The sequence below is a fragment of the Typopeltis vanoorti genome, chromosome 3, assembly GCF_054136105.1.
Source record: "Typopeltis vanoorti isolate ZY-2024b chromosome 3, IOZ_Tvanoo_1.0, whole genome shotgun sequence".
Classification (NCBI taxonomy): Eukaryota; Metazoa; Arthropoda; class Arachnida; order Uropygi; family Thelyphonidae; genus Typopeltis; species Typopeltis vanoorti.
In genome coordinates this window covers 98,413,930-98,434,603 of record NC_143551.1, presented here as the reverse complement: position 1 = coordinate 98,434,603, position 20,674 = coordinate 98,413,930, and the positions used below count along the sequence as shown (strand labels likewise).

Sequence of the window (20,674 nt, the reverse complement as noted above, 5' to 3'; positions counted from 1 at the left end):
TTGTAAGTTTAATAATTTTTTATATTAGTTCTCATCACGTGGTCTTTCTTGATGTTACAATTTTGAAGGTTTTACTAGATTTATTTAAAGGATAACAACATCTGCATAAAGTAAAGTGCTCAGATTAACATCTCCAATTTTTATATGAGGTCTAATGCCACTTTTGTTCATAATGTGATCCAATCCATACAGATGATGAATAACAGTGGAGATAATGTGCAATTTTGTCTCATATACCTGAATTAACATCAAACCACCTTCCTATATCTCTTTCAATTCTGACTGCTGACTTATAACTCATATATAAACTATATGATGTTTGATATAATGCCATATTCAAATCATATAATTCTCAAAAACTTTTCTTTCTGCACCTTTTCAAACACGGTTCCAGGCCTACAAAACTTAATATAGATTCTTCTTATATTCTTATGATGGAAATATGATCCTAATAATTCCTGGCCAGAAGCCAGCTAGTTTTTCTGTAAGTTTCCATTTTAGAAATTATGGACTTTACGACCGTGTTATAAATAACTATTTTAATTTCCTGACGTTTTGACCTTCATATTAATGTCATCATCTGGAATACACACAAATATACAAGGACAGGCTGAGTTACATTTCACACAGTATGCTAAAGAGACAATGATTTGATCAACGGTTATTCTACTGGCATGACCTCTAGTGAAAATATAATATATATATATATATATATAATAAATAAAAATACAAATAAAATTAAAAAATTAATTAATTAATTAGAAACTACATCAAAGTTATATTCTATTTAAGATAACATCTGAGAAACATTCTTTCATATAGATAGTTTCCTTACGTGTTTTCTTTCTTGTAAGAAAACTATATACATGAAAGAATGTTTCTCTGATGTTATCTTAAATAGAATATAGCTTTGATGTAGTTTCTAAATAATTAATTCAATTTTAAATTTTATTTGTATTTTTTATTTAATTTATATAATATATATAAAATTAGTTTGAATGACTATATACCAAGAATTAAAAAGAATAAGGTTTAATGTTTGGATTAAGTTTTTAAGGTTTTAACTATTGTCATTTATACTAGATCTGTTGATGTAATTTTATCATGTCTCTGTTATTTTATATAATTCTTTGCCTGTGACACCTGAAGAAGTTGATTTATTCAACGAAAGTAGTAATATCTTAACATTAAACCTTATTCTTTTTCATTCTCGGTATATAGTCATTCAAACTAATTTTTTATAACATCATGTACCGAGTTAATATGAGCGATAATATACATATATATATTAAATTTTTCACCAGAGATCATGCCAGTAAAATAACTGTTGATCAAATCATTGTCTCTTTAGCATACTGTCTGAAATGTAACTCAGCTTGTCCTTCTATATTTGTGTATACTCCAGATGATGACCTTAATATGAAGGTTGAAATGTTGGGAAATTAAAATATTATTATTATTATTATTATTCAGGCCTCCAAGGAGTCAAAAGACTCATCGAGGGAGGTCCTTCCTAAGACATAAAGTCTGTCGAGACTCATCGAGGGGAGGTCCCCCCCCCCCTGAGAAACACAAAGTCTATCATACCACTCTTTAAACTCACTGACCGTTCTCGCTCCCACCACTCCATCAGGCAATGCATTCCACGGCTCAACCACCCTCCACACAAAGAAACCACTCCTTACCCTCTTGCTCACAGTTTCCTTTCGTAACTTCCAGGGATGGCCTCTTGTCATCACACCTTCCCGCTGTTCAACCAAGCGATAGAACTCCCCGGTGTCAACCCTGTAACCACCTCTCAACAGTTCAAAAGTCTTAATCATATCACCTCTCCTTCTTCTATCCACCAAACTCTGCAGTCCACATTCTCTCAGCCGATCCTCATAACTATCCTTGTACAGTCCTGAAACCATCTTTGTCATCTGTCTTTGTATCCTTTGTATATGTAATAAGTAAGTAAATTACTAAAACATGACCTCTAGCAAATCCATGCTGTCCATCAAAGATAATACCATTGTTGTCAACCCAACTCTGGATCCTAGTTCCCACAAGCTTCTCCAAAAAATTAACCACAACACTTGACACACAGATAGGCCTATAGCTTGATGCTCGAGTTCTATCACCTCCTTTATGAAGTGGCACAATCTTGCCCTCCTTCCACATCTTAGGGACTTGACTGAGTGCAAGACTCATGTTAAAAAAATACATCAAGACAGGTGTCAACTCCCTGGCACATTCCTTCAGAATACGTGGTGATATATTATCAAATCCCACTACCTTATTAACATTTAGTTTACTCGATTCTCCATACACCTCTTGCTCACTTACAGTCAGTCTCTTCTCCTCATCATGAACTGCTCTCAATCTCTCCATGAAGTCACATTCATAAGATTCTACGACCTTTATGAACTGTTCATTAAGTATCTCCACCACACATTCCACAACAGCTGTCTTTATACCATTTTCTCCAATCAATGTCATCCTTCCATAATCATTTTTTCTTTTACTGGCTACATATCGAAAGAACTCCTTATAATTCTTTTTGGCTTAATTAGAATGGAATTGGTTATTTCCACTTCTCTTATGCTGCCTCCACAATGCCCTTTTTCTCTGTTTCGCATGCTTAATCTCTTTATTCATCCAATATGTTTGAGATATATGTTTGTGATTGTCTGTGAAAATTCTAGTGGTGGTGGTGGTGGTCAGCAGTAGATGCTATCGGTATAGATGATGAAAGTACAGTAGTTGGTGGATGTGATGGAGATGGAGAGTAATAGAGTAGGTGCCCTCCCTGTGGTAATCTATCAAATGATAGATTACCACATTTCCAGCACAGCTTGCTTGATTTTGCTGTTCATCTATTTTACTCCCACTCTATTTACTCGCTTAAGCCTCAGTATGCAGACATGCATTGCTTTTCTCAGATACTGCCTTGTGAGTTTCTATGCATTGTCAACATCTTTTTTGCTCAGCTCATCTACCCAAAGTATGGATACTAACTGACTACAGAGTTTCCTATAATCTCCTGCTTCATACTTCCACATGTATCCATTTTTGGCAGTGACCTTTTCTTGTAGATAAGTACTATGAGATAACTCTACTCCAATCATATAGAATTCGATCTTCTGATGAACTTCACTTCACTGCTCTTCGGGTGAATCAATCAATATTTTCTTCAGAGTGTACCACCAAGTCTCCAATGTTTGATTATTGTTTTTAAACTTCATTTTTCTTCAATAACATTTGAAATATTATGACTACAGGTTCAGCTAGAAATGCTGCTCAACATTGATTCTTTTAAACAAAATTCTTTCTTACATATTTTTCTTTTCAATATGATATTCAATTTTATTCTTCTCGAAACTATACAGTGATTCACTTCCTATTTAAAATTGCCTGTAGAACCAGTGTGAAGATATCGGCATAAACAATAACATAGTCAATGAGCCTTATTTCTTGTGTCATCTCTCAACACGGATTTGTGCACTTCTTTTTGTTGGAACATTGTGTTAGTCCCTGCTGGATTCCTGATTGATCATGGACTATTCCATAACCTAATTTTCGTGAAACATATTTATATATCTATATTCATTTCTAAACTCTGCGGTTTACACCTCTACCAACTTTTACTCTTTTTTTTTTTTATGTCAGCTGCTTTCCCTAATGACTCCAAAAAAAAAAATTCTCCACTTGTTCTTTAGTAGAACCTTCTGTGGGACTATAGGCAGAAATTTTTACTGTTCAAGTCCCAATTCTGATATTTGTGATGTTTATATTGCCTGCCATTCAAGTAGATCATGCTCATGTTTATTACTGAATTATAAAGCTACTTCTTCTTTTCCCTCATTCTTATTGCCTTAATGTAGCATAAATAATAAATTACACTATAACCACAGTAATTAATTTTAATGAAATGAAAGTACAGATATTTAGTACTGAAAAAATTTTTCTTTTTCATTTCTCAGTATGAAATATCTCTACTTTCATTTCAACAAAGTTAATTACTGTGGTTATTGTGTAATTTATTATTTATAATCATGCTACAGGTTCCTTTAAAGATTAACATAGCATAGTGTATTCATTATTTAGAAAAATCTGTGTTTGCCTTCTTGGTTTCCATAATACCAATTAAGTTGATGTGATTCTTCTCTAATCTTGTAACAGTTCTTTTTGATTGATACTTTTTACAGTGATGGAGCCTATCTTGAATTCCGCTGTAGCTGTGTTGAGTTTATTACCTGTCTTTTCACTATTCAGCTTAGTTCCCTGATAAAAACAATAAGAAATAAGAAACGACCGTCTAATGACAATGATGGTATTTGCTATTCCACCGTCTTCTTTTGGTTAGAACCAATACAGAATATAATAATAATAATTATAATTATTATTATCGTTAACATCTGACCTCTGTAGAGTCTTAGACTCACTGTGGGGTACACACTATTGCAAACAATGCTCATCCAACCATGCTTTCAAATGATTTAATGTATCTACATTCACAACACACTCAGGCAATGCATTCTACTCACCAACCACTCTCCATATAAAGAACCTGCTCTTCACTCCTCTGCTCACATTCTCCTTATACAGTTTCCAGCGATGGGCTCTTGTTCTATCCCCTTCTCCTATTCTATGAAAAATCTCTTCCATGTCAATCTGCTAACACCTCCTGACTAGCTTATATGTATCAATCATATCCCCACCCTCTTACCCCTATTCACGAGGCTCTGCAACTTACATTCTCTCAATCTGTCCTTGTACTCCACATTCCAAAGACCACTGACCACATTTGTGAATCTTCCCTAGACCCTTGCCAACATCTCCTCGTCACCATGAAAACCCAGAGACCAAATCTCTGCACAATAATCCATATGAGGCCTAATCAAGGCCTTATATAATAGCATCATAACTGTTCTATTTTTGCATGTCAGGGGTCCTCTGCATCATTGCCATTATCTGATGTGATGTTTTTATAACTTGTGCATTTTCCGGAAGGATAGAGATGTGAAAAGAGGAGGGTGGAGTGCTGTTAATGATTGCAGAGGAATTGTGTCCGCAAAGTGTAAAAGTTGATAGTGCATGCACAGATTTTGAATCTTGGTGTGAAGTTGAAATAAACAGGTTAGTATATTACTATTATTACTATTATTACGGGCAACTCCAGGGAGTCATTAGACTCATCGAGGGAGGCCCCAAATCATATTCATCACAACTATCTGACATTCATACAGTATCTATCATACCTCGCCTTAAACTCATTCACTGTCACAGCATCCACTACAGACTCAGGGAGCGCATTCCACTCATTCACTACTCTAAAAGTAAAGAACCCAGCTCTAACACCTTTACTAACCACACTTTTGCCCAGTTTCCATGGATGTCCCCTAGTCCTCCCACAACCAGCCCTGTTCTCAAAAATATCTTCTGAATTAATTTTATAGAAACCCTTCAGTAATTTGAATGTCTCAATCATATCTCCCCTCCTCCGCCTATCAACCAATTTTTGCAACCCACAAATCCTCAACCTGTTCTCATACGGTTCATTCCACAGACCTGCTATCATCTTGGTCACTCGCCTCTGGATCCTCTCCACATCCTCCCCATCAAGAAAAAACCTAGGTGACCAAATCTGAGCACAGTAGTCTAGATGGGGTCTTATCAAGGCTCGATAGAGAGGAAGATCTGATAGGATGCTGTTACAGACCAGGGAATGCAGAGAATACTGATTGTAAAATGTTTAGGCAAATTAGTTGGTCATGTAAAAAGAAGGTGATCCTGATGGGAGACTTTAATTACGAGAATATAGACTGGAAGGAGGAGATAGTATATAGGAACAAAGAGAGATAAGCAGCACTAGAGGCTTGAATGTTTTGGATTTGGTGATAACTTCACAAGATGTAGTTGTTAATGAAGTGTTGACACTGCTGCCATTGGTGAGATGGATCATGAGGTACTTGTTTGGGAAGTGATGAAACAAGAAAAGGTCACTGTCAAAAATGGATATATGTGGAAGTATAAAACAGGTGATCATAGGCGACTCTGCAGTCAGTTAGCATCAGTACGTTGAGTAGAAAAGATGTTGACAATGCATGGAAAGTCACAAGGCAGTATCTGAAAAATGCAATGTGGGACTGCATACCAAGGGTTAAGCGAGTAAATAGAGTGGGAGGGAAATGGATGACAGTGAAATCAAGCAAGCTGTGCTGGAAAAGAAAATGTTATAGAGGAGGTACAAGACAGTTGGTGGTGGTGATTAGATCCATGAAGAGTATAAAGTGCAGGCTATAAAGGTGACGAGCATGGTAAAGAAAGAAAAGCTACAGTATGAGAGGAGATTAGCTGGTCAGGCCAACATTAACTCAAGGGAATTTTTCTGCTACATAGCAAGCAAGAGGAAGAATAATTATGGCACCTTAAGGATATAGAGTGAAATTAATGAATGGGCACTTTAGCATCATATATCATACTGGTGTAAATGATCAGGTACAATATATAGAAGCGAGGCAAGTATTAGGAGATCTGGAAGTGAAAGAAACAGGTGTATCTGATGTTGGTTAGGTTAGATGATAAGGCTGTGGGAATGGATGACATATCACTACGTATATTCTTAACGAATGTGCACCACAGTTGGATATGCCCTTGACCTGGTTATTTAATGAAGGTTTTCCAGTGGTAAGGTAAGGTTCCTAAGGAGTGAAAAGAAGATAAAATAATACCACTTCACCAGCACGGTTCTAAGACAGAAATGTCCAACTATATAAAGAAAGTGTGTATAACTATGGTTGTGGTCAAGGTGTTCGAGAGATTGGTTAGGAATAGAATACAGAATTGGGTTGATGGACATAGCATTCTTTATAATGGTCAGCATGGATTTGTAAAGGGTAGGTCCTGCTTTAGTAATTTACTTGCATTTTATGATAAGGTGACAAGTGTGTTAGATAAGAGAAAATCATATACAGTGATATTCTTAGACTTTGCAAAAGCGTCTGATAGATTACCACATGATAAGTTGGGGTACAAGCTGCAGAGGAGATGGGAATAGATAGTATATTGCTTAGATGGAAAAGAAATTGGCTCTCTGAACAATACCAACAGGTTGTGTATGATGGAGCAGTGTCTCAAAAAAAGGAGGGTAACCAATGGTATGCACAACGGGGGCCCCCCTGCTGTTTAACTTGTTTGTAAACCATATATCGTGTGGAATGACTGGGGATTTTCAATTATTTTCTGATGATGCAAAGTTGGGAAGAATTATAAGTAGCACTGCTGATGCTGAATCCCTTCAGGAAGATTTGAGTAGACATTTTACTTTGAAAAAAGAGTGGGAGTGTAGTTTTAATATCAATAAGTGCAAGGTGTTGCATTTTGGAATGCAGAAATATAAGGCTGTGCACTATATCGATGGTGTCGTACTGCAGGAAGTGGATGAGATTAGAGATTTGGGAGGATGGTTGACAGTAGATTGAAGTTTAGAGGGCATTTTACAAGTGTTGCAAAGGCTGCACATCATAGTGCTGCTACGATAAGAAGTACTCTAACATGCAAGGATAAGGAAGTGATTGTGCCACTGTATAAGGCACTGTTCAGACCACACTTTGACTATTGTGCTCAGATCTGGTCACCTGTTTTTCAATATGATGTGGAGACGATTCAGAGACAAGTGACTAAAACAATATAAGAGTTTGGAATACTGGCTATAGAGAGGTTGAAGAAATGTGGATACCAGAGTTTGGTGGATAGGAGTAAGAGAGGTGATATGAGAGAAACGTTTAAGTTAGTGAGAGGATTTTATCAAATTAATCCAGAGGGGATTATAAAATGAGCAGAAAGTGAGAGGAGAAAAATCAGAGGTCATTCCTGGAAGTTATGTAAAAGTGTGGTGAAGAAGGGTGTGAGGAGTAGAATTTTTACGTGGAGAATTGTCAGTGAATGGCACACATTACCAGAATGTGTTGTAAATGCAAGGAGTGTCAACAAAGCTGGTTATGGTAGGAAGTCAACTGAATAAATTTATATGAAATAAGAGAGAAATTAATCAAAACACTAAATTAGCAGTATACAATACAGTGTTCAAACCAATTTTAACCTATCGATCTGAGAGCTGGGTCAGAAGTAAAACACTTGACCAAAGACTAGAGACAGCAGATGAGAGTCCTATGAAAGATTAGGGAGGTGAACAGATGGCATCAATGGCAATATCATATTAAAAATAAGGATATTAGGAAAGAACTTGACATTGTCAACATCCAGGAATGTGTTAGCAGAGCTAATCTCAGGTTGATATGGTCACTTAAAGAATGGGTGAGGAAAGATTAGCAAAACAAGTGTTCTCTTCCCATTTGACAGGTAAAAGACCCGGAGGAAGACCAAGATATAGTGGATTGATACAGTAAAAAGTGCCTTAGAAGATAGAAATATAAGATCTGATAATGTCGGAGTCTTGGTAACAGACTGATTTGGAGGAAAATTGTAGATAGGAAGTTAGTTGTAAATATTTCATGTAGTTCTAATATACCCTTGAGGGTATATGTCAGCAATTTGATGATAATAATAATAATAATAATAATAATAATAATAATGTGGCCCCTGAATTTCAGGTCCTTGTCCACCACTACCACTCCCAGATCTCTCGCTTTCTCTCTCTCATCTCCTCTAGTTCCTTTCAAGTTTCCCCACCAAGTGTATACTTTGCATTCCATCATTGCTTGCCAAATCTCAAAAACCTTACACTTTGCAACATTGCGCTAATAGTTCCACTTACCTGCCCATTCATGCAATCTATTCATGTCTGCTTGTAAGGCCATAACATCCACTTGACTCTGCATTGCTCTCCCCAATTTTGCATCATCTGCAAACAGTTGCATATCACTAGTTAATTCCATCCCAATATCATTAACATACAAACTAAACAACAATGGACCCAAATCTGATCCCTGCAGTGCATTACTAGTGACCTTTCTCTTTTGGGATATTCTACCCCATATACAACTTTATGATACCTATCCAATAGCCAATCACTGATCCAACTCAGAATTTTGATATCCAATCCCATCTCTTTCACTTTATTTAAGAGCTTGTCGTGTGGCACTTTATCAAAACCTTTTGCAAAATGCAAGTACACCACTGTATATGCATCTCTCCTGTCCAAGGTATTTGTCAACTTGTCATAGTAAATAAGTAAGTGAATAAAGCATGATCTGCCTTTAACAAACCCATGCTGATAACTACAAATATTACTGCTGTTATCAATCCATTTCTGTATCCTACTTCTCACTAATCTCTCTGGTACCTTCACCACAACTCCAGATATACAGCCCTTTAATTTGAAGATACAGCTTTATCACCACCTTTATGCAGTGGAACAATTTTACCCTCCTTCCACTGCCTTGGAACCTGTGCTGTTGCAAGACTCTTATTAAATAGGCATGCCAATGCTACTGCCAATTCCCTGGAATATTCTCTTAAGATGCAGGTGATATGTCATCAAATCCTATCATCTTATTAACACCAAGTTTATTTATTTTCTGAAATACTCCTGTTCACTCACAATTAAGCCATCCTCTCCTATGTCCTCTACACTTAAGTTTCTCTTGATTCCACCCTGATCAGGATGAAACACTGTTATAAATTGATCATTGAATACCTCAACAATGTCTTCTGCAGCAGCTACCATTCTTCATTCTACTTGCCATGTATCTAAAAAACTCTCTAAGGTATTTCTTTGCCTGATTTGCCAATTTCTGCTCATACTGCACTTTTGTTTTCCTTACTAACTGAGTCACTCTCCTGGCTTGTTCTTTATACTCTTCATGTAACTGATTTACCATTATCAGTAATCCAAAGTACTTTCAAAGTACAGATCCAAAGTACTTTCTTTTTCCAGATTTCGTGCTTAAGCTCCACATTCATCTATTTTACACCTACCTTATTCAGCCTTTTGGCCTTAGGAATGCATTCACACATTGATACTGTTATGTATTTCTTTGTCAGTTCCCATGCAGCATTTATTTATTTACTGCTCAACTCCTCGTATACCATGTTATAGCTCCAAGCTGTCTCCTAAGCTTGTCATAATCACCAGCCTTATAATTCTGCACATATCCTTTCTTCACAAAAGTCTGCATACAACTAGCCACAACCCAGGTGATCACTTTCAATAACTGGAGGAAAGTGTGAAACCCCTCTTACAATTACGTCCTCTGAAGAAATGACCAGATCTAGAACTCTTAATCCTTGTGTGCCCTCCTTTACATGCTACCTGAGATAGTTATCTCTCAAGAACACAAGAAATTCATGTTCCTTATTCTCAAATGCTGTCTCTTCATTCTAATTTCTACCATAAAATTATCATTCTAATCTCCACATAATTAAAATCATCCACAATAATTACCCTTCCTTCATTCACTAATAGAAATCACTTATATATTTCTTCATCACCTCACTGCACATTCCCAGGCCTATAGCAACATCCAACTAAACATGTCTTCCTCTTAACCTCCACATTACACCACACCACCTCATAACCAGTGCCACTATTTCTGCCTTTCATGTCTACCTTATGTGGACTTAATTCCCCTGCTATCATCAGCAGCGCTCCCCCTTTCCTTCTTGCCCTTTCTATACTTGTGATAAATACTGTATCCTTCCATTTCTATTCCCATTATGATATCATCTTCATTCATCCATGTTTCACTTATTCCAATGATTTTGGGGAGAATAAATTCAATCACTGAAACCATTTCATTCCCCTTATTTCTGACACTTCTGGCATTTGTAAACAAATACAGCTGTTCATTTTTAGGTCTGTAATCTGTCCTATCCAAGCCACGTGTTGGTTTTGTTTTGCCCACCACACCTGTCCAATCACCTTATCACTACTTACCACATGTATCTGCTCAGTCTCAACTTCCCTACCTACATCGCAATACACTCCATCTTCATACACACATTCACTGCCACTTTCAACCTTCTACATAATCTGGTTTTGGTTTTCATCATAATTTGGTTTGCTAGATCCCAAATTTCCATTCCATCTTCATTTGTGCAGTAATTGGTCATTTGCCAGAAGCATGGCTGGTTTTCTTTAAAAGGACTATGTGAAGGTCTTTTCAGTTTTGGACTCTAAGACTGCTGAGGACAAAAATCTTCTCAAAAACATACTAATGCTATTAATTGGCAGTGCATAATAAGCAAGGGTGTTAGAACTAGGTTTCTAAGTTTTTTACTTGGAGAGTGGTTCATTCACCTTTTTACATGGTGAATGAGTGAAGTAAGCTGCCAGAGTCTATTGTGGGTATGACTGTGAATGAGTCAAAGCAATTCATGATATATACTGTGCAAATGCTGAATAGTTCTTGACATGATGTTTAGGGCCTCCCTCAATGAATTTAAGGAATCCTTGGAGTTGCCCGTAATAATAATAATAATAATAATAATAATAAATGAGGACATAGTAGTTTGAAAAAAAAAATGAAATATCCATTATACTTTCATTGCAAGATAACATTTGAAATTGCCAGAGGACTTATGAGAATACAACCTTCAATAATGGAGTTGCCTTGAAATTGCCCTACTTAAAAGACAACGAACTCTGCCTCTCTGTACTCTATCTTTAGTAAAAAATTAACTAATTACAGAAAAAAAAAACACATATACATACACTCAACCTACAGACACACATATACACAAATTACTGAATATGTTGTAGTCTCATAAGCTCTCAGGAAAAGTTTGCAAATGTAGATATGAATGAACAACAGATATTTAATATCCCTTTATTCGAATACTTGGTTATATTAGACTGATTTTTTTTGTTGTTGTAATTTAAGACATGCCCAAATTTAGGTCATAATTCAGAACTATCCCTTAGAAATTATCTGTATTTAAATGCCGTTTTAAATAGCAATATTTCTAATGACTATTTAAAAGGGCTTTTTAAATAGTGATTAGAATGGTGTGCCAGTTGTTCCTGACTAGAAATAGTGTTTCCGATGTTTAGGGATAATTGTTTATTATTTCAACTTAACATAATTTTTTTTACTGCTCTGTTTATCATTTATCACTCTATTACAGATAATAATTACATCTACACAGCGTAAGGCAACTGCACAGATTTACCAGTTATATAATGGCATAACAAGAAGACAAGAGATCTTGGAATGGAGGCAAATAAGGATCAGAAGTTCAGAGGTCACACAATAATCCATACGAGGCCTTGATTAGGCATCATATGGATTATTGTGCATATTTTCGGTCCCCCGGTTTTCATAGTGATGAGGATATATTGGAAAGAGTCCAGAGAAGACAGACTGAGGAGATAACTGGTCTTTGGGATGTGGTTTATGAAGACAGATTGAGGAAATGCAGTTTGCAAAACCTTGTGAATAGGAGGAGGAGAGAGAGAGAGAGAGAGAGAGTGAGGATATGATCGAGACATATAAGTTTGTAAAGGGTTGTTGCGAAGTTAATGTGGAAGAAATTTTTCATAGAATGGGGATGAACAAAGGAACATCCCTGAAAGGTGTATAGAGAGGGTGTGAGCAGGGGAATAAGGAGCGGGTTCTTTACATGAAAAGTGGCTGATGAGTGGAATGCATTGCCTTATATTGGTGAATGCAGATACATTGAATGAGTTTAAAGCATGGTTTGATGGGCTTTGTGTGTAATAGCGTGTACCTCCCTTGATAAGTTTTGATTCTATGGATTTCTGGTGTTTAATACTAATAATAGAATATATCTGAATTAATAAAGTCAGTGCATATCAAGATCCAGATATAACTACCCACACAAACTTTAAAGAGGAAATATTATAATCACATTTTTTTATTTATAATATTCATGCATTTTGCAATAATCATTATTCTACTATTGACCACCATTTACCATCACAAAAGCAAAGTAGCATTCTGCTGAACATAAGAGCTCAAAGGTAAAGCTGACATGGCCAATTGAGATAGCTTGACCATTCACCACTCCTTCTCTTCCTCTAAATCCTGGAACTTCCAGTGATAAAACAAGAAAAGCACTATCAGCATGCCCTGATGATGAACGGATATGATCTTCAGCCGGCTGCCACACAGAAGAGGAGCTACAGTCCACATCTAAAAATAGTTGAAAGATTAAATTCTTCTATAATCCCAGATCATAAGAATTATCTTAATTTTATTTACAAGACTAAGAATAGACTAAGAAGAAGGCTTCTATTAGTTTCTACTTCTAAGAAAATGATTAAGACAGTCATTTTATTCAAGCCTACTTCTTTGCAGAATCATTTTAAATTTTAATCCTGAGAGACAGGGCAGTCAATCATCATTATAATATTACAGCTGTCTAAATATCTAATACATAGAACTGATGATCTCAAGTAGAATCAGATATTTTTAAGAAAGCAAAGATAGTATTTGTTGTAAAGAACAAATGGCTGAATGACTCATTATCCAGTATCAGAAACATAAAACTACAGTAATATCTAAATCATTCAATCACACTGGAAAATCAATGTGTTGATAAATTAACAGATTGCTGTTAATTACTGTTAATTAGCAAGTCCAGATGACTTGCTAATCCATTTGAGGATTTAACTGAAGGTATGATAATTTGAAGGCCAGATAACTAAGAGATCACTGTATTAAGTTTTTATAATTGAATTCTAACGTTTCAAGTGTAAAAATTAGTGTTCATGCTTGTTTTCAAATACTATAATTGTAAGAATCTCAAATCTCATCTGCTTCTTGCAGTACAGCACCACTGATATAGTACACAGCCTAATATTTCTACACTTCAAAATACAACACCTTGCGCTTATTAATATTAAAACTACAACCCCCACCCCTTTGTCTAAATCAAAAGTCTATTCAAATCTTCCTGAAGGAAATTAACATCAGCAGTACTACTTCTCCCCAGCTTTCCATCATCAGCACAACTAAAGATCCCTAGTCAGTCTACATTTATTTATTTATTCTTATGGCAAAAGCAGCTACAGATCAATGTCCAGCTCAGAAAGCCAATCCAGGGCCTCATCTATCATCTCATGGATTTGGATGTCCTGGAGGCCACCACCATGAAATTGGTGCCTTGTGCAGTCATTTACAATATGAGTGATCGTCTGGGTCAGAGGGGAACAGTCACAAGAAGGGTGGTCTGACAGTCTCCATTTATGCAGTAGATAGCCACATCTACCCTGGTTAGTTCTGATCCTGTTGATAGATGACCAAATCTTCCTAGGAAGAGCAAAACCAGATGCAGAGCACAAGAATCTTCAACCAGAAAACCATTTGTTGGAAGATTGTTGGACCAGTGTTTTCTCTCCACATGTCAGGTGTTGATAGTAAGGCAGCTGAAAAGAGTTCGTCTGTGGACCAGAAAGGGTTTCTTGATTTTAGGCGAAGACTAGGTGGATTTATGAGTCTGGTGCAAGGGCAAGTTGCTTATTATTTTATTAAATACTTTAATTGAGGCTTGTCTTCTCTGTATATGAGGTGGAGCAATGTTAGATAGGACAGGCAACCAGGGAAGAAGGGTGCTTCTCAGTGTCCCACTAATTGTGCGCATGGAAGTGTTTAGCTAAGTGTCTATAATGTTAGTGTGCATACTTCTTTCCCAGACAGGGGCACAGTATTCTGCTGAAGAGAATGTGAGGGCTAGTACAGATGACCTTAAGACATCAGCACCACAACCCCAGGTTATTCCAGCAAGCTGTGAAATTATATTATTTCTCATTTTAATTTTGTTGGGCAGATTGGTGATGTGCCTTTTATAGGTTAGTCTTTTGTCCAGGCTCACTCCAAGGTATTTCAGAGGCTCATGTTCTGCCATTCTGCCATAGAAAGAGAAGTTGAGGTGTCGATTCACCTCTGCATTGTTCAGGTGGAATGCTGTGGACACAGTTTTTGTTGGATTTGGCTTCAGGTACCACTGCTTGAAGTACACCTCCAGGATGTTCAATGTTCAAATCTGTGTTCAAGGTTGTTTTCAGGTTGGCAAAGGAGGTAGACTGGTGTAGGATCGCAAGATCATTGGCATATATATATTTGCTTGAGCTGGCATGTGGTAAGTCAGAAATGTAGATGTTAAAGAGTAAAGGGGATAAAACAGAACCCCGTGGAAGACCATTGTGGAGGAATCTGGGCCTGCTCTTTTTTCCACTAATATGGACCCAGCTCTTTCTGTTGGAGAGAATGGATTCAAAAAGCTGGTAAGTTGTTTAGCACCTTATGATATTGCTTAGCTTTAGAAGGAGGCCCCTGATCCAGACTGTGTCATAAGCTGATGTTGGATCAATGAAAGTAACTCTAGATTTAAGTTTCTTCTGGAAGCCTTCTTCAATCTGTGTTGTTGTCAGGGCCAGGACCTGGTCACAGCAACTTCTTCCTGGCCCGAAGCCAGCTTGTTCAGTCGAGAGTGCTCTTTCGATGAGTGGTGAAATTCTTTTAAGGAGAATTCGTTAAAAGAGCTTAAAGGTGGAGAAAAGCAAGGAGATAAGTCATAGATTTTTGACATCATTTGGATCTTTCCCTGGTTTGGGAACGGCAATTATTTTGGCTTCCTACCACAGTTTTGGTAGTTTCCTAGTTGTTACAATTTTTGAGAAAAGGGTGGTCAGCATTGTTTGACCTCGTTGGCTGAGATGTTTTAGAAACTCGAGGAGAATACCATCCACTCCTGCAGCCTTGCCATTCTTGGTGAGTTTTAAGGCTTCTTATACCTCTTCTAGAGAAACTGGGCATACAAACTCGGAAGTCTAAGTTTAGGAAGCTCGGAGGCCATCTTCAGATGTTTTCTGATGGAAGAGTGCACAGTTATTTTCCTAGTAAAGCTGGGACTTGGAGGTTTTTGGTAAATGATTAGCCATTTGATCAGGAGTTATCTCTGGTGGTTTGCATGTTGTTAGTTCTGTCCCCCCTCCCCTAATATTCTCAGAAGTGACCAGCTTTTCTGGTTAGATTTGGTGAAGTCAAGTTCATGGATGGTCGAGATCCATCTTTACTTTCTGTTTTTGTCAAGCGTTGCTATGAGCTCCTTAAATAATAGTTGGTCTTCAGTTTTTTCATATTTGGCTAAAAGTTCCTCAATATCCCTGCTCCAGCATGGGATGTATTGTTTTCTGTAGCCTCTAGGAATAGTGACTTCGGCTGCAGTTTTGATTAGTTTGACAAATCTGGGATGGCAATTAGGGATGGATGATATTGCTGTAATAATTTGCTCGATTTGCTTTTCAAATACATTCCAGTTGGATCTGTGAAGGTTCCATCTAGCGATTTGTATTCCACTTATGATTGAGATTGATGTGCCTGCCTCTATTAGTGTAGGACAATGCTGGCTGTTAGGGAATCTGTTGAGGATGGTTCTGGTTTTAGAGACTATGCACAGAAATGGGGTTGTAGGTTCTGTTCCATCTGACCGAGTGAAGAGTGCCTTCTTGCTTGGTGTCGTAGATCAAATACAGGTTATATGTATCCATCCAGTTAACTAGATTACCATCTTGGTTGTTAGAGGAATAGCCCCACATGGTGTGATTAGAGTTGAAGTCACCAACATAGATAGCAGAGTGAGATGGTGGTCGGCCCATCTGGTCAGGTTAGGATATATCACATGATATATCCTTTACTACAAGTTAAACAGCAGGGCAATGGGACATGGCGCTGGTTACCTCCCTTTTTTGAGACACTGCTCCATCATACACAACTTGCTGGTATTGTTCAGAGAGCCGATCTCCGATCCTTCCATTCTCATCATCTGAAACCTGTATACCAACTTATCATGTGGTAATCTATCAAATGCTTTTGCAAAGTCCATGTATAATACTATATATGATTCTCCTTAATCCAATTTGAACTTCTAATTTCTATCTGAGCCTCCGTAGCCCAGTTGGTATACGTGAAGCCCTTTGGTTGGAAAGACCTGGGTTCCATTCCTGCCTGTCATGCAAGGAACCTTCATCAGACCTTTTCGACTAAAGGTGAGTTAGCTGGTCTCATATCGATATGGAGGATTCCCCCCCCACCAGAAACTTGGGTTTTTCATCCCTCAAAACAGGCAAACTTGCCTCATGAACACATACATTTACAGTCATAAATACTTAGGGCAAGGAAGGAAACAGGAAACCACCTTGTTTCATAATCATTATTCCCTTTTAAAATAGCATATTTCTATCCAACCAACCATAAGGTTGAGGACCAAAACAATTTCTATCTACTATTCTCCTCCTACAACTTGAAACTCATCTGTGTTAAGTCTAAAGTGCTGGAAGAAACTCATGCTAGAGGCTTAATGGAGTGAAACAGCAGTGAGAAAGGATTAAAAAGAATATTTAATTCTTCCAATGTTTCACCACAGTCACTGAGACGTTGTCAGGGAGAACAATACAACGCATGTAACATATACACAAATGCAACACAAAACTAAGTGAGACATGTGGATGAAAGACTAATCCTAACTAGGTGGGGCATCCACTGCTGGCACATGTTGGCAACGATGGGGATGAACTGGAATCTCTAAGTTTTAGTGTTTGACATATTTTGGAATGTTTAAAGCAATGACATTTATTCAAATTAGGCTGATTTCTGAGAGCAGCTGTCAATTCTGAAAACAGTCTTTCTTCTATGCTTACTGCTATGGATCATAGTGGTCCTTTTCCAATTGATTCTGTGAGCTTTAAATCAAAGCATAGTCTGCAATGCCCAATTGGCCATAGTCATTAGTGCAGATATATTTTTTATTTTCTTCCATGCAGATGTTGACTGATCTTCCTGTATGTACATATTAGGAGAGAGCTGATCTCTAGTGGTATGAATAAGGGTAGCAAGTTTTCGATGATACTTGAAAGTCGTGCAGAGATTGTATTTCTTTAAGATTCTGGCTATTTTTTCTGAAGTGCCTCAGACATAGGGGATGACGATGATGATGGTCATATCATTATGAAAATCTTTCTGAAGAGAATGTTGAGAATTTTGGGATGGACTGATTTTTTTTTTATATTGTGGGAACTATAGCTATTCGATAAGAAGGTGTGCTGCAGTGATTAAGTTCTGCTGTAAGAGAAGACTCATTGGAACAAACGTTATAGACTCTATTGGTTAGAGTTTTTAATGATACCATATTGTTGAGAAGGGGGGGGGGGCAATGGGAAAGTTTCTGAATGTGTCTGCCTGTATGAATGGGTATCCTGTGTACTTATAAGACAGGTTACCATTGGGTAGGCATGTTACCAAGGTGTCTAGAAAGGCTAAACTATTATTAGTTTCCTTTTCCATAGTAAACTGGATTCTAAGGTGAGGACCACTGAGGTGAGAGAGGAGTCTAATGTGTCTATGCCATGAGGCCAAATGAGGACACATTAACCACATATCTTAACCAAGTAGAAGATTTGAGAGCGACTGAGTCAAGAGCTTGTTTTTCAAAACATTCCATAAAAAAGTTGGCAAGGTAACGGGGAAAAGGAAAACCCATAGTGGTTCACTATCTGTTCATAAATTTTGTGCTTCCACGAGAAACATCCTGAATGGATAGCAAAGGAAAAGAGATTAGTGATATCAGAAGGAAAAACTTTTGTTTATAAGTGATAGTGACACTTGGAAGTTTTCTAAGAGTGTGGTTAGTAAGGGTGTGAGGACTAAGTAACTTTACTTGAAGAGTGGTGAATGAGTGGAATCAATTGCCAGAGGTGGTTGTGAGTTCCCCAACAGTGAATAGGTTTAAGGAGATATATGATAGGTATTGTGTTAATGCAGTGTTTCAAACCAATATTTTTTTATAGTCACATGCTGTTCATGCATGTGACTATAAAGAAATACATAAATAAAATAGTTATATAATTTAAACAGTATAATTCTTAATAATAATAATTTCCCAGCTTTTTGGCATAGAATCAATCATTAAGGTTGGGATTTGGGCAATATTGAAATACTTCAGAACTTTCTTTAAAGAGAAGCTCATATTTATGGGAATATCTATGTAGTAATTTGGCACCATTCCAAAGGATCATATGGCTAGTATTAGTAATCTCATGTTCTGCAAGACCCGATTTATTTTCCATTTCTTCAAACAAATGTAAGATTGGTGTTCACAAAATGTGTACAGAAACAGCTTGAACTGCAATAACCTGCAGTTGCATAGGACTGAACAAACTCCAGGTAGAGGAAGAAATGGAATTTTATCTTTTGGATATAGTGTCAATGAACTAATTGAATTTATAGACTTAAAAGTTATGGAAATATTAAACTTCTTTAAGTTGCAAGAAATACATTCTGCAATAGCTTTAATGCATGAGAAAGCAATTCTGTGTGAGTCTGCTATTCTAATAGAGGGTGGGGAAAAATGGTTGATATCTTGTCTACTGTTTTGGGGTTGTAACCACTGAGAATGGCAGTTTCTTTAATTGTAGAAATTTCTTTCTAAAATAGATTAGATGAAGAACAGATAAAATGAGCTCTGGAAAGAAGGCATTTGATAATGCCATATTTTTGAGAGGCATAGTGAGCTGAATTCTGATGGATATATCAACCTGAAAAGAAAGGCTTGTGAAAAACACCACCCAATTCTCATTTTATGAAAACATCAAGGAAAGATATAGTTCCATTTGATTCAAATTCCATAGAAATTGATTCAGTGATGTAAACCAGTACCATTAATATGATATGAAGTATATAATATTTTCATCTCCAAATGAATTGCCTTACATTTTACAACCATTGTCCTTTGCCTACACTGACAATTTATTTAAATCATCTTGTAAGATACCTACATCACCTTTATCAACTACTGCCCTCCCTAGTTTTGCATCATTGGCAAACAACTGAATATTCCCATTCAAATCTTCTGCTATATCTTCAATATACAAATTAAAGAACAGTGGCCCTAGTATAGAACCCTGGGGCACTCCACTAGTTACCCTCATTCACCTTGATTCCATTCCACCATACACTATACTCTGATGTCTATCTATCAGCTGTCCACCTATCCATGCCAAAAGCTTCATATTGATTCCCATCTGTTTGAACTTATGTAATAGTTTTCCATGTGGTATTCTGTCAAATGCTTTTGCAAAGTCCAGCAGTATCAGTATCATGGTGTAGCTACTTTCTTTATTCAATTCTGCTGTCACCTTATTATGAAATGTGAATAAATTACTGAGGCAGGACCTATCCCTTTACAAAGCCATGCTGTCCCCTATAAAGTATCATATTGCTATAGACCCATTCCTGAATTTTACTTTTAACCAACTTTTCCAATACCACCACTCCATACTAATTGGTCTGTAATGTGCTACTTCTGTCTTGAAGCTACCTTTATGTAATGGAACTATCTTACCTTCTTTCCACTCCCTTGGAATCTTGCCAGAGCTGAGAGTTAGATTAAACAACTTTGTCAGAGGCACTGCCAGTTCACTTCAACATTCTTATATGTCTCAATCATATCAGCTGTGTGATAGTGATGGAAGAACAAGAGTCATCTCTGGAAATTAAAGAAGAGTGTGGTTAACAAAGGTGTCAGAACAAGGTTTTTTGCCTGGAGGGTGGTGAATGAGTGGAATTCATTGCCTGACTTAGTTGTGAGCTCTTTGTCTGTAAATGAATTCAAGAAGAGATATGACAGATATTGTTTTGCTAGTTTGGGTCTCCCGCAATGAGTCTACTGACTCCATGGAGATACCCGTAATAATAATAATAATAATAAT

At 37.0% G+C, this 20,674-nt stretch overlaps 1 protein-coding gene across 1 annotated transcript in view; it reads right to left on the bottom strand.

The window, feature by feature from the left end:
* Positions 1-20,674, bottom strand: part of LOC150108410 (endosome/lysosome-associated apoptosis and autophagy regulator family member 2-like) — a 477,226-nt gene that overhangs the window by 276,719 nt on the left and 179,833 nt on the right. The window contains exon 10 of the mRNA XM_090390460.1: positions 12,883-13,100. Within this exon, the coding sequence (XP_090246586.1) occupies positions 12,883-13,100 (218 nt within the window). The remainder of the gene's footprint in view (positions 1-12,882; positions 13,101-20,674) is intronic.